This window comes from Desarmillaria tabescens, assembly GCF_030435595.1.
Source record: "Desarmillaria tabescens strain CCBAS 213 chromosome Unknown EV420scaffold_121, whole genome shotgun sequence".
In the NCBI taxonomy this organism is placed as follows: domain Eukaryota; kingdom Fungi; phylum Basidiomycota; class Agaricomycetes; order Agaricales; family Physalacriaceae; genus Desarmillaria; species Desarmillaria tabescens.
Window position 1 is genome coordinate 86,813 of NW_026848420.1, and position 24,176 is coordinate 110,988.

Genomic DNA, 24,176 nt, shown 5'->3' on the forward strand with positions numbered 1-24,176 from the left:
GCAAGGAATCCTGTGGCTGCAGCTACATTCTTTAATGTGTATATGAAGGCGTTTATCCGTTGCATACTGGGATATGATCCTAAGCAAGAGAGTGTTGACGGGGGTGTCCTTGGGTTGGTGAAGGCTTATTATGGTTGCGTTGAAGCACAAGGCTGAGGTACCTTGCACTGCCACATGATGGTCTGGGTCGAGGGTTCTTTGAATCCTGATGAGATCAAAAGAAGAATTATGCAAGATAATGATGTAGAATTTCGAGACCGTCTTCTTGCTTTTTTAGATGATGCTATTTCCACCTCTGTACCTTCTGGACCTAAAGACGATAATGTTTCCATTCCTTCTGATGTTTCTCATGCCTGTACTGTGCGAGAAATCCAAAGAGGCATTCCCGATCATCTTATTCAGGAGGCTAAGGACAAAGACTTTCGAAACTTGGTTAAGGATTGTCAGATACATTCGCATTCAAAACGTGTTATAAATATTGTAGTAAATATGAGCATGTATGCCGATTTGATATTGATGAGAATAATTACAGAGAATATTCTTCTTTCGACTATGAAAAAGGTGAACTGTGTCTTCGTTGCCTCAATGGTTTAGTAAACAACTTTAACGACATGATAATTAGAGCTGTTCATTGTAATATGGATATTAAGTTTATTGGCTCAGGTGTATCTGCAAAGGCTATATTATACTACATAACAGATTACATTACGAAGTCCCAGCTGAAGTTGCATGTTGCTTACACTGCTCTTGAACTATCCATCAAAAAATTAGGTGAATATAATCCTGAGGAGAACGAGATGACGACTTGTGCTAAGAGATTGTTACAGCGTTGCTCTTATGCTATGATATCCCATCAAGAATTGTCTGTGCAGCAGGTAGTTTCATATCTTTTGGAATATGAGGATCACTTTACATCTCATGAATTTTCACCCTTATATTGGATGGCGTTCGAAGCATTCATTGATAGTGAGCAACCGTCACCTGAATGTTGTGTTTCTTCTAAAATGACAACTACTGTTGTTGACCCTGAAGATCAATCACCACCTTTCTTAAATGACACTTTTGTTGGCTTCGATGCCTTGCCTCATTTATCCAACACGGACGCACGCTCTCAGAGTGTTAATGGTAGCCATGAAGTAGATAATGAATGTGATAATGACAGTAGCGATGCTGATAGCGATACCTCCTCCAATGATGATGACAATGAGTTGGTAGTGTCCATTGATCCTGGCGGTCATCTCGTAGCATGCGCCAGTCGTGTCAGTGATTGTCAGCTTCAGGGCGAGTTTCTTTGAGACCTTAACCTGTGGGAATACATTGCTAGAGTCAAAAAAATTAAGACTACAGTTAAAAGGTCAAAAGAAGCATACGATGAAGATAACGAGGATGATGCTGATGATGATAACTTTTGGGAAGGCACTGATAATGACATTGTCTTTACAGATGATGATCCTGGAGCTGAATTTCCTTCTGAAGATGATGCTAATGACAAGCAGGAAACGATGGCTGGGTTCTTTACTTCTATCACATCCAGTAAGTGGCGTACTTTAGATGCCATGTTGAATGATGCTCACCATCTCAGACCAAAGACCAAATTTGATGAGTCCCATCCTGAACATCAGACTCATCACCAGGTAGTTTGTTCTCCATCTCGTCGAAAGATACCTGTGCCTTCGGGCGTCAGTATCCCGAGACGAGACCACGACAACGTTTACACCCGGTATTGTAGATTGATGTTATTGCTGTTCAAGCCATGGTTCCATGCCAGTGATCTTCGTGCCAACGGTCAGACTTGGATAAACACGTTTCGACAGTTCCACGAGAGTTGTGGTACCCATATTGTCTCTATCATGGATAACATGCAGATTCTTCATGAATGTCGGGATAGTCGAGATGACCATTTTGCGCAACGCCATCTCCGTAAGCAACAGATGTCGATGAATACCTACCATCGTAGTCAGCAAGAAAATGATGATTTTGATGATGACAAAAATACTGAAGAGGCTATACTCGAGCACCTTCATTCTTTAGATACCATTGCTTCTGACAGAATGTTGAATGCAAAATGCTACGTCGAGGAATGTCTCTTCTATGGGGAAAAATACGGTATGTTTCAGGCGAAGGAGCACTTGTCTACCTGTTACAATCGCGGTTTTGCTGGTCGAGTTGAGGAAGTTGATTCTACTTCTCCCAGACTACCTTCGGAAATTCTGTGGAAGGTCGCCTACGATGACCGAAAGGAACAGTGGAAGAAGACGACCTTGCACTTGACCACTGGTGAAAGTCCATGGGGCTTGACCAATAACCATAACACAACTTGTTCGAGAGCGAGTAATGTTTCTGATGGATCTGCTTTCAGAAATGCACTCGTTAACCCTGTTACTAATATCCCTAGTATTCAAACCGACATACCTGTTAATGCACCTGTCCATCATGTTGATATAGAGTCAGTGATAGTTGATAACAATCTAAATACTGAGCAGGCCAGAGTGTTTAGGATTATAGCTGAACACAGCTTGTGCTCAAAGATAGACCCTCTTTGAATGTTTCTCGGTGGTCCCGGTGGTACAGGTAAATCGACGGTGATAAATGTGGTGAAAGGTTTCTTTGACTGCACGTGGTCAGAGTAGACAGTTCCGTTTAGCATCCTACACTGGTATCGCTGCGAGGAATATCCAAGGAATGACTCTGCATTCTGCATTGATGTTGGGTAAGGCAAATCGATGTGGTGTGTTTACAAAGACAAAACAAGAGCTTGTGGCAATGTGGCAGGGTGTCGATTATCTTTTCGTTGATGAAATTTTGATGGTCGGTTGCAAGATGCTTTTTGATATATCGTCTGCTTTGACTGTTGCAAAAGAGGACACCAGTATATTTGGAGGAATGAATATAATATTTGCTGGTGACTTTGCTCAGCTGCCCCCTGTCAGAGATCGCAAGTTGTATGGCAGCATCACTACTTTCTCGACGTCGCAGTATAGTCAAGATCAAGTAGCAGGGAAGCTTCTTTGGTTGTCTATAGATACTGTGATCATTTTACATGAAATCTGGAGACAAAAGGGTTCAGAGAATGCCGCGTTTGTTCAATTATTAGAACGCTTATGAACTGGGATATGTACTGATGCGGATTACAACCTTCTTTCTACACATTTGCTGAGCAACTGTTAAACCGGATTGGTACAAACAACCTTGGTCGATGACACCATTGATTGTTCCTCAGAATGATGTTAAGGATGCTTTCAATGAATGTATGGCACACCGTTTCGCTGAAGAACATGGAAGGGAACTTCATTATTACTACTCATTGGATACTCACAAATGCTTACCTATCACTGACTGCATTCTGCGAGATCATCTTCAGTCTTTGTCATCAGGAAATACAAATCAAAGGTTAGGAGCTTTGCCTCTTGTGATTGGGATGTCCATAATGATATCAACAAACTTTGATGTTCCTGGTGGTGTTGTGAATGGATCCGTCAGTACACTCGAGAAAATCCGTTACAAGACTGATGAGGAAGGTCGCCGGTATGCTTTATCCTGTGTTGTTAAGCTTCCTTCAATGATTGCTGAGAAGCTGCCAGAATTGGCTGAGCGAGAAGCAGCAGCATTGCCCGATGAGGTCGACTTAGACTTCACTCACCCTTACAGTCATTGTAGGTGTCAAATACAATGCACCCAGCTTCCCATTATGCCAGCATTTGCATTCACCGCGCATAAAGCTCAGGGTCAAACCATGGAAACGGTTTTGATTGATGTAAAGTCTTGTCGTGGGACAGAGAGTCTGTACGTGATGATTTCGAGGGTCAAGTCTCTCTCAGGTTTGCTTATTTTAAGACCATTCGATTTGTCTGTGATACAAAAGAACCCGTCAGAAGATTATCGAAAGGAGAGTAAAAGATTGAATATCTTACGATTACAGACACTGGAGAAACATGGAAACGATGAAGAAAGGAGAACAGCCAGTTTAGAGCTCTGCAAATTTATAAGTGAGAAAGCACCCGTAAACCAGTATATCAGCACCTGATGCAGACGCCTCAGAACCTGGTGACCGAAAGATTACAGCATATTCAAAATGCTATAAATGCACTAGACCGCCATTCAGTCAGAGTAGAAAGAGGTACAGCGAAACAGTCCAGTACAAGAACTTTCTATGCCTAGCAAGGGAGAGCAGAGGTACCAGCCATAAACGCGTTAGAAACTTGGGAGATAATGGTGTTACAAGTACGAAGAAGAAACCGTGTCTTCGATGAAGCGTGATCACGTGTTTTATACAAAGAGCAATCAAGAGTCCTCTTCAGTCTTTCTTCACATTCTTGCATTCATCTCCTTAGCCAATGCCCTACAGTCGATAAATGTGAGCTCTTAAATCTTTTGCGACGTGAAATTGCTTGATTACTCACGTTATCATGATCTTTTGTAGCCATTCAATCTCTACAACCTGAATATCTTCGCCGCCTGTAAGGTTGTGTACCTTTACAACCAATACGTTACCCTTGAACCGTGGACCTGTACGCAGCAGATATGGGGAAAGTTGTCTGTTCTGTAACGCCAGCGTGCGCTTCTGATCGCGTATGAAGTACATTGCCCATCTTATTGTGCTGGTGCGTTTCAGTATTTTCGCTCCTCCGATTGTATGATCGCTGCCATTATCATCCGTATGGACTTGAAGCCATCTCTCCGGATGAAAATTGGCATCGCCAATACAGTGAGTCCTCATATGTGTTTCAACATGGACAAGTTTTGGCATGAAACAATGTGTACCGAACAATAGACCTTGGCATATATGTTTGGCCCCCTACAGATTATGACCAGCAGCACATATAGTGTTAAATGACACTTACCACCCGTTTCATTATTTCCTTGTTTTGCAGATCGACAATGGCTTCTATCACGTTAGGCTTCAGCATCATTACGATTTCATTCGTGGGATGGTAATAATCATTCTGTTTATATAGCTTTCCTTTCGTGTTTCTGGGATCTTTTATCTGTCCTAAATCGTCTGTTCGTCTGACCTACTATTCTGTCTCGTGGTGTTCTAACAATGAAGGTGTTTCAGTTTTTCCCGTTGTTGTTTTGAACACGTCGATCTTATATTTCATCTCAGCTACCCTTCCTGCAACAAGACAACCACGGTACTTCACGAAACAATGGGAATGTCGTTCTGAAAATGTTTCCAAGGAGCCTGCTGCAATGGATACCATGCCACTATCAGATACTGTTACGACGTGACCCCGTATTGAGAAACTCAAAGATTCCTTTTCCACACTGCATGCTGTGACAAGACACAGATGTACCTTCAAACTCATGATAATGCAACAATACAGATGTCTCATTACCTCTTTATGTTTTCAAATGCACTCACCTTATATTCCCTCTTCTCAATACCCCTCCACCTTTCCTCCCTCGACATCTGCCCCTCCTCAATTGACCTCTGACGCTTTTGGGGAAAGACATGGCAAGTCTCTGTAGGGAACTCATCCTAAAGATCATTGACAAGGTCTGCGCCACCAAAGACCAGGCTACTGCCAGAGCATGTTCTGAGGTTGCTCCCTTTTTAGTGTGGCCTTCTCGTCCACTTCTTTTCCACACTATATGTGTTGACAACGACACCGACATACAATGTTGGAACAGTTTTCTTGACTTCAATGCTAAACTCTGCCCCGACTTCGCCGTTCCACCTCATGTCCGGCATTTGGTTATTTGGAGTTCCGGCCAATCAATATATGGTCACGCTCCTGTTACCACCGAACAGCTCATTCATCGCTTCCATAACATCACCACACTTGACCTTCGAGGTCGTATTAACATAGACTGGACCAACTTGAAAGTCCAGCCATTGCCACTTGTACGCTGTCTGAACTTGCAAGGATGTCCTTTGTACGATGTATCCATAAACATTTCCCAATGCTTCCCTTCCCTCACTATTTTCAACGTCTGAGACACCGTCCTCCCCGATGTGGAGAGCTGTACTGAAGACGAGAACACTTTCCTTGCCGAACCTCCCCCTTTACGCATCATGACCATCGATTCTTTATGGGGTGAACATGTCATTGACTTGGTTCAACTATTCAGGATGATTCCTTGGTACTGGACTGTAGACACCCTCGTGGTTCGATGTAGTCCTCGCGTTTTGGATCGCTTTTTCGAACAGATTCCGGACATGAAGGTTCAACTCAAATCTCTGCATTGTATGTCACAAGGTGCATTTCAGTTGTTTTGTCTACCCCATCATTCTCTTACGTTTTCCATCAATAGGTCCTATAAAGCTGGCAGTATGTCTCGAAAACATCGAACATCTTGTAGCATTAGAAGCATTCGGCATCCATATCCTCGACGTCAATGTTGATAATGTGCTTCCGGGACTCTGTCGTATCATATCCCTCCATTTAAATTCCCTCCAGATCGGCTTTGGCATTACCTTGTTGGGTAACAATCCCTTCGAACTGTCGAGCGCATGGAATACATTCAGGGATACTATCTGCGATGTAACTCATTTCTCTCATTTAGTTGAGGTTGAGATATGTATCTATGATGCCAGCCTGGTCTGCTAGATTTCTGTTTGAAAGATGTTAGTTGACAGTTAATTGTGATACATCAGGAGTGTCAGTTTACATCCAGCCCATATACAGTAATTCCATCAGGATGACAAAGTGGCTTAGTAAGCTTCCCAATCTGTGTCAATGATGGCATCATTAGAAAAGAGAGCAATCCAGGGAATTGAACCTGGGACCTCAAAAATAAATCCAATAATGTCACATGACTTTCTCAAGCAAGCATGCTAACCACTACACCATACTAGCATTATATATATATCTTTTCATCTCTATATATACCCTCCCTCCCTTAACATTTATGACCTCATATTGATGCCCTCCCTTTGCTCTGCTCTGGTGCGCTCTTTTGCCTTTTTAGGCTCCCCAAATCAGCCCATCAATTTTGGCTGGATCCAGTGGCAGTGCTGCATTTTTAATACCTAAAATAGGGGCATTGATGGGCTGATTTGGGGAGCCTAAAAAGGCAAAAGAGCGCACCAGAGCAGAGCAAAGGGAGGGCATCAATATGAGGTCATAAATGTTAAGGGAGGGAGGGTATATATAGAGATGAAAAGATATATATATAATGCTAGTATGGTGTAGTGGTTAGCATGCTTGCTTGAGAAAGTCATGTGACATTATTGGATTTATTTTTGAGGTCCCAGGTTCAATTCCCTGGATTGCTCTCTTTTCTAATGATGCCATCATTGACACAGATTGGGAAGCTTACTAAGCCACTTTGTCATCCTGATGGAATTACTGTATATGGGCTGGATGTAAACTGACACTCCTGATGTATCACAATTAACTGTCAACTAACAGTGTTTGATGCATCAAAGTAGCAGCTATAGATGATGATGCGGCGCAATGTGGTAGGGTCTTCCTACAATTGACAGAAAACAATCTTAAGTATGTATTTTCCACTCTTGTTAACTGCCCTATCAAAATGAACATTCATCTTCGGGGAGAGTAAAAGAACACTCTGTATCTTTCTCTTCATATCATAATTTTATTCCGTATATTGAAAATGTATGTATTCAAATGACATATCGCTTCATTTCATATTAGCTGTATACTTAGAAAATACAAATAAAAATTAGGCTGAATTCGAAATTATGTCCACAATCGGCCCGCCCATGCGTTGTGTCACTCCCTCTATGCACATTTCATTTGTCAGAGACCTTGACCATTCATCAGTACCCATAATAACACAGTCGCATGAATATAAGATACTCATGATATCACTAGATCCTGTATCTCAGCAATTTCGGTCTCATTGATATCCTCTGCACCATTGAAATCGTGTGCTTTGACTACCAACACATTGCCTTTTATTGGACGACCTTTCTTTGGTAGAAATGCGGCTATCAGGTTGTTCTTTTGAGCACATGTGTACTCCTGCACGCGAATGAAGTACATCACCCATCTGACCACTCCAGTGCGTTTCAGTATCTTTGCTCTTCCAATAAACGAGTCGTGAATTGAGTCATTGATATCCGGAGTCACCCATCTCTCAGGGTGAAATGTTGCTTCCCCAATGTGATGCGTATGTTTATCCATCTCTACACAGACAAGCATCAGTGAGAAACAGTGCGTGCCAAATAATAATCCCTGACACATCTGTTCAATACCCTTTAACATGTGAGCATGACATTCATCACCATATACTTGGATTACTCACAACTGCCTGTAGTATGAGCTCATTCTGTAACTCCACCATCTCCTCTATACTCTGTGGTTTGACTTTGATCATGTTTTATGTTCTCAGTGCGTTCCTCCTTCTTTCCCCCTACCCTCTTTATTAACTTGTCTTTTAAATGTGTCTCATTTCTATTGTCTACACTTCAGATCATGGGTCAGCCATACAGTCATGCCCAACATGGTCGAACGTCACGAGTAGCACTTGCCTTGTTTCTAAGACTCGTATGTTACATCACTTCGTGACTAGCCAGCGTTCCTTACCAGTAAATTTCCTCCTCACAAATCTATCCTTCACTATACTAACCATGCCATCTCTCCATGCAGAAATCATCATGAAAATCATCAACATCCTCGCAGATGAAGGAGATTTAGCGGCTGTATGTGCTTGTTGTGCGGTTGCTCGATTTTGGGTCTACCCTTCACGCTCGTTCTTATTCCACATCATACGTGTCAACACCCATACGGACCTGCAGTGCTGGAATAGCTTCTTGAAATTCAATGCCAAACTGCCCACCCTCTTCTCGGTGCTTCCACATGTGCACTGAGTGACTGTATGGAAAACAGGCCAAACAGCATATGGTGCATCACCCATCACAACCATTCAGTTCCTTCGTCTCTTTCCCAAACTCACTATCATCGACTTCAGAGAAGGTGTCATTGTCAACTGGACTGAGCTACATGCTCAACCATTGCCACTCATTCGGTGTTTGAACGTGCAAGGCTTTCATTTGTGGAGTCTAAGCCTCAAGATTCCAGGTCGCTTTCCCTTCCCTCTCTATCCTTAACATCTCCGATAGCTTACGCTGGGCCGGTCAATTTGCTGAAGAAGACGAAGCGTTAATCATGAACACCTCTCCTGGACTCCACGCTGATTCATTGAACTTGGAATGGGACCACAATGTCAATGATCTGATTGACGTATTTTCCGACAATCCATGGTTCTGGAATGTCGATACCCTCATCATCCAATGTGGAGCAGTAGCCTTGGATTGGTTCTTTGAAAATTTGATCAACATGCAGACTGAACTAAACACATTATATTGCAAATGTCATAGTACGTTGTTAATTACTCTTCCGTTCTATCTTTATTTATACATCATACAGCGTCATTAAAACCACTCGTTCGTTTTGAGAACATTGAATATCTCCCATCTTTGCAAGCGTTCGGCATGCATCTCCTTGATACAGACACAGATCACATCCTTGCCAGGCTATGCGAGTTAGCATTGCCCGACCTGTACATGATATCCTTTTCCTATGCAATCACCGGCCCCTCAGAAACACTCTTGGAGCATCGAGCAGTGTGGACCAGGTTCAGGGATGTTGTCATGGATGTTTCTCGTTTTCCTGCATTAACCGACATCGACATCGACATATATGGCAATCTGGGTGCGGAGGACATACACATTCGCATGATGTGGAATAACCTTATTTACCTGTTCTCATTCGTGGACAGTTCCAGGATCACTGTTAATGTACACACTGATAATGATGACACTACCGCGTAACTAAACGTAACTAATCTTTACATTATCCACGGGTCTTATTATACACATTAAAATACGCATGTTCAATCAGTCTTCTTTGGAATATACTAGGTCTTCATATGCACCATCATGTTAGAAATGCCATCCATCTTGGTGTCCACCACCCCCATTTTCATGCTACATCCTTTTGACACCGCACAACGTTTCTTGGGAGGTCCTTGTACTGGGCCATCTTCTTTTGTTTGCATCCTTGAAATTGTTTTTAGAATCTTCATTGAGTGCATTAGATTTGGTTTACTGCATTAAAAATTACACTGTACCTTGATGCCTCCCCATTCGATGGCCGTACAAGAGTCGAGTCATGCTTGAAATTGTACTCGACGCGGCATTTTTATCAATCTGAATGATAAGCCCAGATCCACGATGTGCCCAGGTTTCAGCAGAGCTGGATTCATGTCCGACACGAAACTGAAGAGTACTCAATATATGTCTAACATGGGATACATATAAATAACACGTACATTTCACCACCAGTGGTAGGCCCCCACTTCAAATACGACACCACGTTGTCCTCTGTATATTGATGGGATCCTTGGGTCATCATATTTTTCAATACATTCCCATAGTCGATTGAAGAAATATCAACTGTCGACATCCGAGCCTTGCCCACAGGCATTAACAATCGAGTTTGTCCGCGAATAGCTTTCAGATTGCCCAATACGAAGTTATTCATCATATTGACTTTGACATTGAACCGGGCCATGAACGCATTTATGGCTTCGATTCCCTGAATGGCTCGACTGAACGTGTCGTCTTGACTGCTACTGACAATAACAACTGATTGCATGAGGTCGTTCAATTTCCCACTGCCTGTTATTAGAAATATGCTGAATCCTAGACTAAAAAGAATACTAACGAGTATTCCATTTCGTTGCCAATAACAGGTGGGTGATGAGCTTCTGCTAAAATGCCTTCCACTTGCAGTACAACTTCCTCCTGAGAGTCCTTCCAAACAAGGTACGCGAATTCATCGGAAGTGTTCGTGTTGACAATGAAAGCATTATCGATTAATGCTTCATCTGCGTATGTCGCCAATTGCCATCGAGCATCCATACTCTCTGACTTGCGCAAACATGCATTAGCAAGTACTGCATCAGCACGTGAGCAGTGTCTATTCAGCCCGAGTTGAACTTATTATGTATGAATGTCCATTTGCTTCACAACCTCCTTCAACTGTGCCAGGTCGACTCATGGGGTACAAGATAAGGGCATTAATGTCAGAGGTTTGTACATATCAATGAACGTGTGAGGATAAATTGAAAGTATACTTTCCAGATGACCATCGTTTTCCATCCATCACTCTTGTATTTGAGCCTCTTACCACTCGCCTACTACCAGCTGACTCGCATAATGGCTTTGTGTTTTACCCGCTGTCTCACTTGGAGCATACCACACAGACAAAATTGGACTACGATGATGCCCACATTTACCAGTAAAAAAATCCTTGAATTGTTTCATCGTTCGACTATAGTTTGCATGACCTGACAACAAACACATTCAATCTAGCTATGAATTCAACGATATCTTTGTACCGTCATTCAGCTTCTTGAATCAACATCTGATTTTCCACATGATATATCTGGTGAGCATTTCTTTCTTGTCCCTTCCTAAACACCTCAGAATTATTATTGAATTCTGAAATCGCATGTTTTTATGTTAAGTTACCCACAGGAACATGATAGCTAATGTTCCACCTCTCTTGTTATGTACATGCATAAAAAGCAGGGGTACCACTATGAGCTCATCTTCGTTAGGATCCCACTCGTACAAACTATAACTACATCAAAAATGCACAAAAAGAATTCCAAGTGAGTGTGATCGCTTCCTTTCGCCTCATTCCTATCAGATTCTTATGGACCACCCAGGGTTTCTCCCACTAAACGTGACGCTGATACGCCTCCTCCCATGGAGAATGAATCAAAGCAACCGAAAGTAGATATATCTGTGTCATGAGTGATTTTAGCGTAAATCGTCTCAAAATCAATGTTCATACATTTTACTACAGTGGATCTGCTTTGGACAGTACCCTTTTGGATACCAACAAATCTGAATCGGTCGTTACCATTCGCACATACCGAGAAGTATCAATACTATTTCGTATTTTTTCTTTTCAGTACATTGAATGACGTTCCACAGCAACCCAACTTCCTCGATTCCTATCGAGCCCCTTCCCGTCCAAGATGGAGATGTGAAAAGGTTTGTATTTGTGGTTTGAGAGTTCGCCCCCTCTAACGCAATACTGACAGTGACCCTCACAAATACAGGGAAAGTGCCGACATCATCGAGACAGATGCCATGCCAGAAAAACAGTAAGAGATTCACTTCTGGAAATAGTAGTTGTCTGATCGTGCTTTGTAGTCGATAAAAAGGATGCAGAGAACAAACGTAAGCGATCCCCGACTCCTGTAATCAAACCGTAAGCTTTCGCTTTCTTCAGTCATCTTGCTTATTGTTGATCAACAGTAACCTCAACTCTTTCTTCCATTCGTTTGTGTCGAGTAAACCTGTGATGATTTTGCCACACGTGTTCGCGAGTTGGGAATATCATACAGCGATCCTACTGCCGTACCCCATCACTCCGTTCGTCCTTGCAGATCATCTTGGCGGTAATGAAAACAAGGCAGAGTGAGTCATTCGTGCTTTTGATATAGGTTACATTATTCTGAATATACTGAAACTTGTACAGACGCATCTTGAAATATGCTCTCACAGCGGAAGGAACCAACCTATACAATTTATTTTCAGTGCAGCCGAGGAATTTTCGTTACAGTGTCATGAACAAGTCCAACGACGGTCGCAAGATTGTACGCGCTTCTGATAATGTGGATGCTAGCTTCTACATGGTAGGACGGGTAACGCATTGCAGTCTGGAGAACGGAGAATACAACAAAGAGATCAACATTCAACCACTGGGATCACCTTCTACCCCGATGTGTAGCAGTTATATTCCAGATATTGCGCTTTCAACAACCTATTTTCAGTGTATACAAAGATGGATTAACCATTTCTTCCTACCAGAAACCCATGGAAGGTTCGTCTTTCTCGACCAGTCTATTAAGTTAAACTGGTTTTAATTTTTATCAGGACAGAAAGAGCCAAAGGTTTCGACCGGTGCCAATGAATGGTGAGAGTCATGGACCACATGAGTGGTTACCAATATGTTGCTAATCACACTCGTATTAATCGTTATACCCTGCTTAGCGATCCGTGCCTGGAACCATGAAGGTATATAGGGATTATCTGCGCTGCTTTTCCATCAGGTCTGATGTTCACAAAGTTCCCATGTTTTTGGGCCATTCGAAGTTTGCGTTGACGCATTATCCTGCTCTTCCCTTGGCAGATATCAAGTTTGGGGACTACGCGTTAGTAGTCTTTATGATTGGTGGATATCGGTCCTGCGAGGATGTCGAATGCATCTCTCTCAATGTACAATTCGCCATTCACTTGGAAACTCAGGACAGTAAAGACTGCACAAGCACCTTTCGATTCTTTCTATGAAGATTTTGGAGATGAGACTCCTCTTGGAGTGGATGACACTCATGTAATGGAAAGATATTCTGGTGACATAACTGATATTCCTGTTTCTGTGCTACCTTCTGGTCCTGTAATGTAATTCATTTGTACTTCAATTATTGTATTACTACTACTTAATGCCTCAGTTAAATGCAACCCTGTTTTTGTTTGACGATACATTTGTTCTGAAGCGAAAACAACTCAGCTAAAAGACGGACTACAAAATCAGCATCAATCAGGCCTGGTTCGTTCCTTCTTCTGTGACTTGCATCATATACTGATCGTAATGCCTATCCTCACGTTACTTATCCCCTTGTTTCGTGAAACTGCTAGATATCTTAGTAAATGTGCAATCCGATATAAAATACCATCCACTCAGGTCAGTAGGATTCTTGTTGTCTCGTACCCATGCAACCACATCACCCCATTTCATTTTTGAAAGAAAACCCCATACAACCTCCCCTTTCCATCGATGATCTTCTCGACTGATGAGATGCTTATCAAAAGGATCGAAACCGACTACATAACTATGCATCAGTCTCCACCGACTTATGCCGGTCCTGATTCCGACCCTCCAAAAGTAAGTTTACCTACCTTTACACCTGTCCAAGTCGTTTATTCCGCTGTAGATCAATACAAATAATCCTTGTCCATTTTGGAAATATGCCCCATGTCTTGCTAGTTCTCCTACCTCCTCAGCTGACGCATTCACTTGTGAATGCCAGTGTCTCATTCACAAGGATGTCCTATACTATTGCGAGCCACTCAAAGCAGTTCTCACTTGCTATTTGGTAAGGGTCGTTACCTTTATTAATGAAACCCTTGATCCTACATTATATAGAACTACAAGCTGAATCGAGACATTCAAATGAACACGAGTACAGAAAAATAAGATTGGAGCATCCATCCTTCTCTTTCATTGATGAGCACTGTCACCCTTTACCTTCGCATACCATTCAGAACCACAGGGAGCAAATGATATTTTCTTTTTTTGCGCCATGACATCCTCCTTTTCCACTTGTACAAGTTGTGTTTGGCCAGTTGATCTTAATTATAAAAAGATCAATGACTTCATAGCTACCGAAGAACTAGTCTTACAGTTCCTCGAATATAGCGACATAATATCCCTCGCACGATTGTCTCACTGCAGTCGTACTTTTCGTCATCTTGTCCGTTGCATCGTCACCACATGGCTACGGTCCTTTCTCACTCATTTCATGCCACCATCTATCCTAGCCCATTTCTTCACCACACTCGATTACATGAGCGCATCAGTTGTGGGTTCCGTGGTGTTACAGGTTCTTACTCCAGCTTGCAACTGGAAAACAAATAATTTGAATATCATAACACCGAATGGGACGTATGCATCCTGGATCATTTTCTGTCGTGATCATGCCTTCAAGCTTTGCAAGTCTATTGATGGCTTGGATTATCATCATTGCCAAATGGGGGGCTAGCTCGGTCACTATGTATCAGCATTCCGTTTTTCAGGTAATGGTCTCTAACTGTACCTTGATCCTACTTCAGGAACTGATTCTAGTCCAGACAGCATTTATTATCACAGAAAGCAATTCTCGATCGATTTTTGCTCCCATCCTGACATCCGAGGCATCAAGTCAAATGAACGTTATCACATCCAGCCATATATATTGTCTATACCCTGCAATTACGTTGACCAGGGCCACAGTAAATGCGTGGCATGCACCACAAGGTGGTCCTGTACCAAATCCCCACAGAGCGTTATGCCATACCAACGAAGGCGCCTCGCCGAGCAAAAATTAACGCTATATGAAAACAGTAAACGCGACGATAAAGAGTGCGGCATTGAGTGCCTGGAGCTCATGTGGTCATTATGAGGACTCAGAGACGTAGGCATTCTTCATTGGGGAGGCTGGAGAGGTGTAAAAGCTGGTATGGACGAACTCTTACCCCCATCCTCCCTTCATTATAAGTGGTCATTAGGTATTATTTGCCAGAATTCTTGTTGTCATTGACGCGCTACACATGGCTCATAGTCAAACTTAATGTAAATAAATTGGATAGTGAACATCGGAGAATGGGCCGAAAACATGAAACTATTTTTAATATTACAAAATCACATGTACAAAAAAATCACATGTTTAAAATGACGTGTTCAAAATGTAATGCTCAAAACGGAATGATCTCAAGCTCCTTGACGTGTAACACGAAGACCTAGGAATGGCTGGTCAAAACATCAGCAGTCTTTAGACATCTAGAGATACATACTTCGCATTGACTTGATGCAGACAAGTGCTTCTTCAAAGTCACTAAAACATGGACTGGAAAATCAGCTGACTCGCTCAACATATCTTCTGTCATGGGCAAATGAATTTGAGACCCCATTTCATTGGACGAATCAGGTAACCGATATCCTGGTGCATCTACTGACTAGGAAATTGTAAGTGTTGTACAACTGACAATATTATGAAGGACAAAACTCACGACAACTTGCAGATCCGCGTAAAGCATCAAGTATTGCTTATGACCCTCGTCCTCGAAAATCCAACCTCGAGAAGACAGATTCTATATCATGTTTGAGTCCTCAGCTTGGTCACCATTAACATACTATAAATAAACTAACCTTGTTCTGATCCCTTAGAAACAACCTGCTCAAAGTGTTAACTTGTGCATTGAATAAAATTTCTCCGCTGCTGTCCCTCAAGGTCGGTCCCAAACAAAGCCAATGATTATTATGCATCATGGGGAACTACCAATACGTGAGTCATGAATGCAGTGTTTCTGCACCGACTTACGAGTACATCTCCCAACATGCACATCCCAAAGTGCAATCGTCCGAGGAGTGCGCCCTGATACATGGTGTGTTCGACATTGTGGTAATATGCACTGGTCGTGGTGTTTCCTCATGAACATAAAGGTCCTTTTCATATACAAGGTGGCGCAATGGTGGTTTGGGAATGCTGATAAAAAGAACGGACGATGCAAATCAAGAGTTTGAGCTTTATCCATATCCATGATGGTACAGTTTTTTGGCTTTCCACAACATTTATCTACTGAAATGTCTCACTTTCTCTAAGTAGGCACAATACGACCCATCTCAAAAAAGAAATCTCCCCACCTTCAACCACCTGATTACAAAAAAGGTCACTTGCACGATTGAAATGGATAGCAAAATAGACTGACCATCTCAAATACATAGGCATCTGTATCAAATCATCCCCTGGAAAAAGGTGTCCAATTTCAAATGAACTCCCTTCATCACCGCGTACCAGCTTCATAATTAACAGATTTCCCTCCCCATACAAACCCATCAACTGTAATGCCATGTTGTGGTCTCTCCCATTCCACTGCATATGAGAACATAATGAACCATGAATACGTCCTCCAATTCCTTCATCCCAACATTCGTATCTATCACACCTCCCATGGTTCATGCATGACCCAACCAGTAATCACATCAACATCGTCACGGGTTTGATACTCCTGGGCGGATTCAATTAACGGAAGGAACCAGTGTGAAAAGTAATGCTTCGATGTTCAAAAAAAGCGGCCCAAAAGTATGGTCTTCCCTATCCATAAACTTAGTGCCATTAAATATTGTGAAAAATATAGCAAGCTGACTGATTGTGAGGATGACTTTGGCTTTTTTGCTGAACTGTTCGTCCATTGTAGAGTAGGTATATTCCTACCCGGTGCGAGTTGGCCACCTTATCAGCACTGTGATTCACAAAATCTGAGACTTTCTTTATGAGAGTCTCAAAACAAGAATGAAAACCTCCAATGTCACGAGAACGAATATGATATCACAAGAATGAAAAATATCTCTAACAATACCGAAACCGTTTATTATGCTCCGCGTCTTGTCCCACCACATACAAAACTATGTTCTACTACCCTTCAGACAGACGTCGCCTACATGTCAGTCTTCGCAGCTTCCTCTCATTTAACGCCTCCCCCCAAAATCGAAATTAATGACGTACAAACACTCCCGGATTCGAGTCCTATAACTATAAAGGCGAGATATGGATTTGGTCGCTGTGTAACATTACACTCAACTCTCGATCAGATAGCTGCCTCCACTGGATACGAACACATATTTAAGCTCAAAACTACCACATCTTTACGGAAGCTATTCTATGTCTATGCCGAGACTATCGGAAAGGAAGTAGATGAATTAAAGTAGGTAACAATTATAATTCCGAGGTGTTACTCATGTTTGAATGGTAGATTTATATACGAAGGACAACGTCTGAACCCCCACAACACGCCAAATACGTATGAGATGGAGAACGGAGGTACACTCGACACCGTAAAATATAACTATATTGATGTCATCAGATACGATCGATGTCATGCTCGAATGTAAGTACGCCATTGTCCTTGAAAGCAACATCGCACAGATGCTCCTCTGTTCAGAAATTGGAGGACAAATGCAAAAAACAGAGTTTGAAGTTTGAAAGATAAAGCTTTTTGTACTTGTATTTTTCCATCCACATTTTCAATGAACATGCATAATGCTAACATACCCTGCATGCTGCGAAAAAAAAATCAGAAAGAGGTTATGTAAGGTAGCGGGCTTTGCCGCTCGCGGCCTTACTCGTTATTTCATATGGCTCACGCGCATCCCGGAGCGCTTCATTATGATTCTTTTCCGAATAGTCAGTGACCAATTTCCAATGCCCCTTGCATCTTTTTGACTTTGCTCAGATCTTTTACTGGCTCACAATGGCACGTTGGCCCTGGCCCCGCCCGCCTCACGTACGGCTGCGCCTGTCCCCTCTTTCGCTGCCACTCAGCCGTATCAAATCCGTGGTCGTCGTCCACGGAACCCCTCCACCATATTCCGGGATATATTCTTCGCTACATACAAGGTCCTTCTTCCAAGTAACGAAGCTGAAGTCAGCCGACTCGCTAGCGACGCTTGGCATGAACTTTCAGAGGAGGAACGGCTCTTCTACAAAACGATAGCTAAGTTGGAGAAAGAGGCGTATGAACTTGGAAAGTCTACTCACGCGTTGCAGCGTCGCGGTTCTACTGGGGATAAGGGCTCGAAGAACGACGGAGGGCGCAGGATGATCCCTTCTCTGTCGGTAGCCAATCTACCGTACGGGTCAGTTGCCCAAGGCATGGATGCACAATCTTTCTTCTACCGTACTCCCACTGCTGCGCCTGAGATCCCTCGTATTCAATATCCCCCTTTTTTCATGACGAACACTGATACGATAACCCACGATGTCCACGCGACTCAAGGACAAGGCATGACTGACGTCCAGCACGGGCGTGCTACACAGAGCATGCAAACTTCTCAGCAGTGGCCGCCTGTCCCTGCTGCCTTTGCTGAGAGTTCTGACTCATCAGATCCATAACCCTGTTTTCCTACTACCACGACGTCTCCGCCAAGTTTCGCAGTAATAGAAACCAAGCTGTGATCCCCAATATCTTCCTTCGCTCCTGCTGCTGCGCCCGTGCGGTCATCGCCCGAACTTTCGTTGATTCACATCTTCTCTGTATTGATAACCTGCCTCTTACATGATAGTTTATAGCCAACCACTGCATCGTTTACCCAGTCACCAAGCATGACGGGAACACATACAACCACAACAACGGCTGGGGAGAGCCTTCGACCACGTATGCATCCTCTTCGTCCTTCGCGGAAATAGGATCATCCAATCACGACGCAGGGGTCCAACAACCATGGAAGAGCGCCCACCCATGATGGAGGACCATCCACTTATTATGAGCTCCCTGCTGAGAACACTTGGGATGGTTATACGGTCAGCATCAGCTGTGATCGTCAGTCTACAATAGACAACCATCCTGAGCGCCAGTTCTTCTCTTTTTGATATGGTTTCATGATTTTTTATACCCGGTCATACAGCTCTGTAGCATATATTATTTCTCCGCGTGCAGTTCCAGTCTTGATAGTCACCAATAGACCGAACGCCCTGTACGTATATAAGATGCCTCTCTTGTACTCTTCATCTTGTCGAGTTGTAATAAAACAGACATCTGCTAGGTTTTCGACTTCGGTGCTAGTGAGTATTCTTACGGTATGATCCAAAGCCGATTTGCGGGCGCTAAGTCATTACTCCATCCATCACTCGTGCTGCCTTTACAGCCTTGAAGACGCGACGCCGTAGCAAATCGCCGCATACATGATGCTCATAATCGACTTCACCATCGGCAGATGTCCGCATTATACAAATACCAACAGTTGGATATTGGCAGGATGCAGATGCTATTCGCCATAAAGGTGAGGGCCGGATCTGCAGCGAGATTCCTGTCTTTCATCGGTAATGGTCGACAACCAGTGGGACGCGAGAGGTAAGATACTCTAAAAGTCGAATATATCTATAGCTGGCAGATACAAATACAGTATTCTACAAAGAAAAGGAATGTAAACAGATGAACGGGTTTCGCGGGAGATAGAGAATGATTCTACGCCACGTATACCAAGGCGTCCCCTCCTCGTTTGATATATTCTTCTCGAGAAGGATAGTCACAAAAACCTGATTCAGCGATGGGTGGAACTCAAGACGATACGCGAGATATCAAGCGGAACGTACCTTTCGGATAATAGCAACCTGCAAATTACTTCGCATTTTGTTCACTGTGTTTTGAGATGTTATGTTCTCATCAGGTTCACAACTTCCGTATTAACGAATCATGAAAATGACACGGATGCATTATACTTGCTGTCTAATCTGCAGTGTTCGCTGACAGCAGTACGTATTTCATCCCCCTATGCCCCGGCCGTACTTGTGGCTCGCCTTGGGTGACCGTGTTCAACGGTCTTGAAGATCCTCGTCGGCTTCTCATAATTCGATATTAAGGAACAAGTGTAAAAGTTATCGGGCTACAGGCCGACTCGTAACAGGTATATATCTCCCACGGCATTTTTAAGCGCCAACGCCAACAACTTGATTCATGTGATTCAAGAGGGCGTTCCTTAATACCTCACCCGAACTTCCATTATATGCTAATACACTCAAGTCTTCCACATCACGGTCAAGCTTATCAATGTATTCGGCTGCCCCGGAAAGATGCGCGACCTTGGCACAAGCAGCATGCAGACTGAGGAGTGTCTCGGATGGACGGGCAGATTCTCTTGATCTGGGGTGGTGAATGTTACCTCCGCCGGTAATCGCCGTCGGTACTTAGGATAAAGATTTTGTAGTTTGTAACAATTTGGGGTTTTCTGAGTAGTGGAATCAGTAAGACCACCAAAAAGTAATAGCGTAATGCGCACCGTCTTCTCAAACCAGATTTCCAAGCGATCAAACCAGTCGTGGACCATTACCTTCCATGGTCATGACATTGTAAAGAGAATGTACTTTAGTACCATTGGTTTGTTCAATGTCGTAGCCGAAACGCTTTAAAACTGCTAGCACTGAAGCGGCATAGTCGAGCTGGCAAGGATAAGGACATCAACAATGTAGAAAAACAGACAAAGGCGCACCTTTGTGTTGCTCGGGCCTTGGTCAGATACGTTAAAATACGTGGATTCCGGCACAATGTGTGCGCACCGTGTGTAACACGGTGCCTGCTTCCCCAATTTCGTCGGTGGAAGCCGAAGTTTCTTCAACTGTGTTGTGATCATAGGAGCCGGTCACTACACACCGAAACCCGTCTCGGACAAGAGCCTGGAAAAGGCAGGGAAATGTGACTTCTCTCAGGAGAGTGGCATGCACGTCGCCACTTACGAGATCCTTTGCTTCTGTATGGGGATTTGGTGCCTCCCGAATTTTAGACCTCAAATCCCTCTTGAGTACATCAAACGACGGGCGTGACGGATGATCTGAGGGGGCGGGCGTCCGACCTTTGAACTTCTTGACTGAGAGCCGGTTTCATATCAAGACTAGGCTTATCGCACCATGAAGGAGAACTTACAGGGACGGATGAAATAGTTGAGGAAAGTCTGCCCGAGTTGGGACAGCTTTGCGTGGTCCTGTGCGCACGAATGTATCACCTTGACGACTTCATGACGCGCGGAGGGGGGGGGGAATGGATAATCAAGTAGCCCAGTATCCTTGCGTGCATCAGCGCAACGCTACCGGCTGGGGCCGACTTCTCAAACTCGAGACAAATGTTATAGCACTGATGCCATTTTCATTCAGGCCATTTATGGTTTCGACGGGAGGGAGTGCAGCAGCAGGCATGATGGTAGGTTCGTTCCAAGCTCTTCTCTCATTGGCTACTTTTGTTTGACGACGCTTTATGTTTGGATTGTGTGGTCGCGGCAAGCTGCATCCGAGAAGGCTTGCTGCAAGATGGTATATCTCATACACCATCTGCGCGAAGCGTCGTTCTCCCTCTTCTCGTTGTTCATCCACACTGTCAGTGAGGGTTATTTGTAGATTGGAACTGTATTGACCTCTGATAAAATATTTTGGCTTAAAGCACTCTTTACTATTGATATTTCGCCCCAGAAAAGTCTTCAACCCATCAAAAATCCATCAGAGCCTTGAAGCTTCATGAAGCCTTGAGTGCGGCGTATTTCTTAGGTGCGAGTTCAACGCAATTGGGTATTTATACTAACATTTTAGCCTTGTTATGGCATACATTTCTGCTCATCAGTGACGCTCCTTTTCCATCTCAGCACGCCCTTCATTATTGGCACATCATCATGCAGCATCAATGCATCATGCCTCCAACCCTGCGACCCAAAACCCCCACCAAACCTTTAACTCGCACTCCAGGAACTCAGAGACGTCATAAGTATCCTCCAAAACGTCCTCAAGGAATTAAGAGCCGGTCCCTAGGCCCCAGAACCCGACATGCAATCAAGGGGGTATCACTGAACATCTGCGCACCCGTTTCCATCTGCCGTACAACCCCGACGACTGGCAGCCCCATACTGTACAGCGCGTACTACATGCATACGACTCTATCTTCTGCGCAGGTACAGGCTACGGCAAAAGTCTGGTGTTTCAAGCGTTGGCATCGTTGGGTGGGAAGGGCAAGCTTGTAATGGTCATAAGTCCTTTGAAGGCATTGGAACGTGGTCAGGTGCGTTTCTATGCAAAGCCTTCTTCAACGGTATGTCTAAATAGACTTCTGACAGGTTGAGGAACGCTCAGGCAAAGGGTATAGTAACCATTCCTGTGACCTGGAGTCTTTGGGACGAGCTTCGGTCAAAGGCACGTGGGCGATTCGAACTTGAGATTCTCGTAGTTGCTTGCGCGCTTCCACCTTCTATTGTATGTCGCGCAGAGTAAAAATATTAAGTATTTGCAATGTCAAAGCACCAATCCCAACAAATGTTTACACCTTGACGCATCCTGGTCTCCTCTCTTGTCAGTTTTATTTTGATCTACGTGCCTGAGTTGAACTTGAAGCATCTCAGAAAGAACGTAAACAGATGAACGGGTCTCGCTGGAGAGAATAATTCTACGCTACGTATCAAGGCGTCTCCTTCTCTTGTGAGGTATTCTTTCTCGAGAAGGATGTCAATAGCCTGATTCGGCGACGGTGAAATCAAGACGATACTTGAGATACCAAGCGGAACGTACCTTTCGGATAATAGGAATCTGAGGTGTGAATCGTTGGGAGACCTGTTCAACAACCTCCTGGACAAGTTGTTGGTTCGTCATCGACTTCTGTGCCTTCATGATCCTAGAAGAAGAAAAGACTGAGGTTCCAAAACCCTGATACAAAGCAGTCGACATACCGGACAATGGTAGCTTGGATAGCATACTTCCGATCCTCCTCCACGGCTCTCATCACCTCTGTTTGTCCAGATCCTTCGGCCTTGATAGGCTGATTCACATTGACTCGGATCTTCTTCGACTTGAAACCTAGAAAACTCAAATCAGTCGATGACAGCGCACCCAACTTGAACTCACTGGAGTTAAGACCGTACTGCTCAGACTCTTCGTCGACGAGGATCCTCGCATTGACAAGGACGGCAAGGACTTGGGTAATGATCTCCTTCGGAATCGATGTCGCCGTGATGAGCTCAGACAAAGAAAGCAGATTGTGACTATTATAGAGAAGCAGGATAGCCATCTGATACGAGCTCGTCATCAAGATATACCTCTGGTCAAGGTAGTTCGTCCGGAGCTCGTTCCTCGAGTAATTCCACAGCCAAGTCAGCTTCCGGCCCGAATGTCTCATCTGGTAGTATTTCTGGAAGCGCTCATATGTGGGATATATCTCCCTTGGGATGGGTGAATCCATGCGACGGACGATGTAAAGGCCAAGAATTCGAACCGAGGACCATGATGCTGAATGTCGCGTCATTGAACTGCTTCGTTAGATCCTGACTCACTGTTGCGTCTGTACACAAAGGATTAGCAATATCTATATGACTGAATATTATTGAGGACATACCCGTTAACATCTGCCGCAACTTGCTGGTATATTCGGCGCCACAGGCCTTTCCGAGTCTGGAGATCATGTCAGCTTCCCTTTCATCGGAAGCCGACACGCCGTATATAAGACGTTTCGACAGCCTCGCAGCATAAAAGTGCGAAAAGACATCCTTATCCTCTAAGTAATTGAAGACAGTCATCTATGGGTGTATCAACCAACATACGTTTCCCAAGATGCAACACGAACGCACCAAACGATCCAAGGCTCCCTCTATGTCTGCTCCTTCTGTTGAGTTGTCCTTTCGGAGTGACCGATCTGCGTATCTGACCAACAAGTCTGGCGATTTACTGCTCATGGTCGCCGTCATCGAATTTTGGTTAATGAAGGCTATGCACGCCTTACTCAGACTGCCAACAAATCCAACATCTCCATACAGATGCTGCGTCACGATCGCCGAATACTTGGTGTGGACCTCCAACAACGCATCAAGGTATGCCTTTGGATCCAGCTCCGCGTCGTTTACGACAAGTGTGGAGACGGCATCGAGGCCAGCCTTCTCAACTTGCCGCTCGAATTTATCCCTGAGACG

At 43.8% G+C, this 24,176-nt stretch overlaps 12 protein-coding genes and 2 pseudogenes across 14 annotated transcripts; 9 read left to right on the forward strand and 5 right to left on the reverse strand.

Moving 5' to 3' along the window:
- Positions 1-42: 42 nt before the first annotated feature.
- Positions 43-1,295, forward strand: EV420DRAFT_1623478 (uncharacterized protein; the record flags this gene model as incomplete). Its single annotated transcript, XM_060475943.1, has 5 exons — positions 43-133; positions 158-468; positions 495-626; positions 651-1,019; positions 1,116-1,295. 5 exons carry the CDS (start codon positions 43-45, stop codon positions 1,293-1,295), a joined length of 1,083 nt encoding a protein of 360 aa, XP_060322402.1.
- Positions 1,296-1,556: 261 nt separating this feature from the next.
- On the forward strand, positions 1,557-1,913 carry EV420DRAFT_1281066 (uncharacterized protein; the record flags this gene model as incomplete). Its single annotated transcript, XM_060468240.1, has 1 exon — positions 1,557-1,913. A coding segment is annotated over one exon (357 nt), but the record flags the coding sequence as incomplete, so codon positions are not given.
- Positions 1,914-3,379: 1,466 nt separating this feature from the next.
- Positions 3,380-3,628, forward strand: EV420DRAFT_1250812 (uncharacterized protein; the record flags this gene model as incomplete). The annotated part of the gene is made up of 1 exon (XM_060466724.1): positions 3,380-3,628. A coding segment is annotated over one exon (249 nt), but the record flags the coding sequence as incomplete, so codon positions are not given.
- Positions 3,629-3,703: 75 nt separating this feature from the next.
- Positions 3,704-3,922, forward strand: EV420DRAFT_1253725 (uncharacterized protein; the record flags this gene model as incomplete). Its single annotated transcript, XM_060466753.1, has 1 exon — positions 3,704-3,922. A coding segment is annotated over one exon (219 nt), but the record flags the coding sequence as incomplete, so codon positions are not given.
- Positions 3,923-4,305: 383 nt separating this feature from the next.
- EV420DRAFT_1487396 (uncharacterized protein) lies at positions 4,306-4,910 on the reverse strand (the record flags this gene model as incomplete). Its single annotated transcript, XM_060470512.1, has 3 exons — positions 4,306-4,339; positions 4,401-4,795; positions 4,842-4,910. The coding sequence occupies 3 exons, from the start codon at positions 4,908-4,910 to the stop codon at positions 4,306-4,308; spliced, it is 498 nt and encodes a 165-aa protein (XP_060322406.1).
- Positions 4,911-6,016: 1,106 nt separating this feature from the next.
- EV420DRAFT_1487397 (uncharacterized protein) lies at positions 6,017-6,577 on the forward strand (the record flags this gene model as incomplete). Its single annotated transcript, XM_060470513.1, has 3 exons — positions 6,017-6,188; positions 6,256-6,485; positions 6,539-6,577. The coding sequence occupies 3 exons, from the start codon at positions 6,017-6,019 to the stop codon at positions 6,575-6,577; spliced, it is 441 nt and encodes a 146-aa protein (XP_060322407.1).
- A 126-nt stretch (positions 6,578-6,703) lies between these two features.
- Positions 6,704-6,800, reverse strand: EV420DRAFT_t298 (annotated as a pseudogene). The gene has a single exon. The product of its transcript is annotated as a tRNA-OTHER (tRNA).
- A 321-nt stretch (positions 6,801-7,121) lies between these two features.
- On the forward strand, positions 7,122-7,218 carry EV420DRAFT_t297 (annotated as a pseudogene). The gene has a single exon. The product of its transcript is annotated as a tRNA-OTHER (tRNA).
- A 1,321-nt stretch (positions 7,219-8,539) lies between these two features.
- EV420DRAFT_1487399 (uncharacterized protein) lies at positions 8,540-9,742 on the forward strand (the record flags this gene model as incomplete). Its single annotated transcript, XM_060470514.1, has 5 exons — positions 8,540-8,611; positions 8,719-8,785; positions 8,808-8,937; positions 9,032-9,288; positions 9,339-9,742. The coding sequence occupies 5 exons, from the start codon at positions 8,540-8,542 to the stop codon at positions 9,740-9,742; spliced, it is 930 nt and encodes a 309-aa protein (XP_060322408.1).
- A 338-nt stretch (positions 9,743-10,080) lies between these two features.
- On the reverse strand, positions 10,081-10,834 carry EV420DRAFT_1652389 (uncharacterized protein; the record flags this gene model as incomplete). Its single annotated transcript, XM_060478639.1, has 3 exons — positions 10,081-10,189; positions 10,243-10,587; positions 10,638-10,834. 3 exons carry the CDS (start codon positions 10,832-10,834, stop codon positions 10,081-10,083), a joined length of 651 nt encoding a protein of 216 aa, XP_060322409.1.
- A 735-nt stretch (positions 10,835-11,569) lies between these two features.
- EV420DRAFT_1487401 (uncharacterized protein) lies at positions 11,570-14,186 on the forward strand (the record flags this gene model as incomplete). Its single annotated transcript, XM_060470515.1, has 13 exons — positions 11,570-11,589; positions 11,918-11,977; positions 12,046-12,090; positions 12,245-12,406; positions 12,468-12,713; positions 12,763-12,812; positions 12,866-12,905; positions 13,042-13,143; positions 13,238-13,390; positions 13,637-13,673; positions 13,833-13,874; positions 14,020-14,085; positions 14,136-14,186. 13 exons carry the CDS (start codon positions 11,570-11,572, stop codon positions 14,184-14,186), a joined length of 1,074 nt encoding a protein of 357 aa, XP_060322410.1.
- A 3,003-nt stretch (positions 14,187-17,189) lies between these two features.
- EV420DRAFT_1770235 (uncharacterized protein) lies at positions 17,190-18,639 on the forward strand (the record flags this gene model as incomplete). The annotated part of the gene is made up of 4 exons (XM_060481063.1): positions 17,190-17,452; positions 17,501-17,568; positions 17,612-17,635; positions 17,981-18,639. 4 exons carry the CDS (start codon positions 17,190-17,192, stop codon positions 18,637-18,639), a joined length of 1,014 nt encoding a protein of 337 aa, XP_060322411.1.
- A 1,200-nt stretch (positions 18,640-19,839) lies between these two features.
- Positions 19,840-21,453, reverse strand: EV420DRAFT_1589940 (uncharacterized protein; the record flags this gene model as incomplete). The annotated part of the gene is made up of 7 exons (XM_060474892.1): positions 19,840-20,429; positions 20,574-20,682; positions 20,733-20,816; positions 20,860-20,916; positions 20,977-21,107; positions 21,164-21,250; positions 21,372-21,453. Coding segments are annotated over 7 exons (807 nt in total), but the record flags the coding sequence as incomplete, so codon positions are not given.
- Positions 21,454-22,586: 1,133 nt separating this feature from the next.
- Positions 22,587-24,176, reverse strand: EV420DRAFT_1672049 (uncharacterized protein; the record flags this gene model as incomplete). Its single annotated transcript, XM_060479074.1, has 7 exons — positions 22,587-22,730; positions 22,786-22,888; positions 22,944-23,070; positions 23,119-23,401; positions 23,544-23,551; positions 23,606-23,786; positions 23,838-24,176. Coding segments are annotated over 7 exons (1,185 nt in total), but the record flags the coding sequence as incomplete, so codon positions are not given.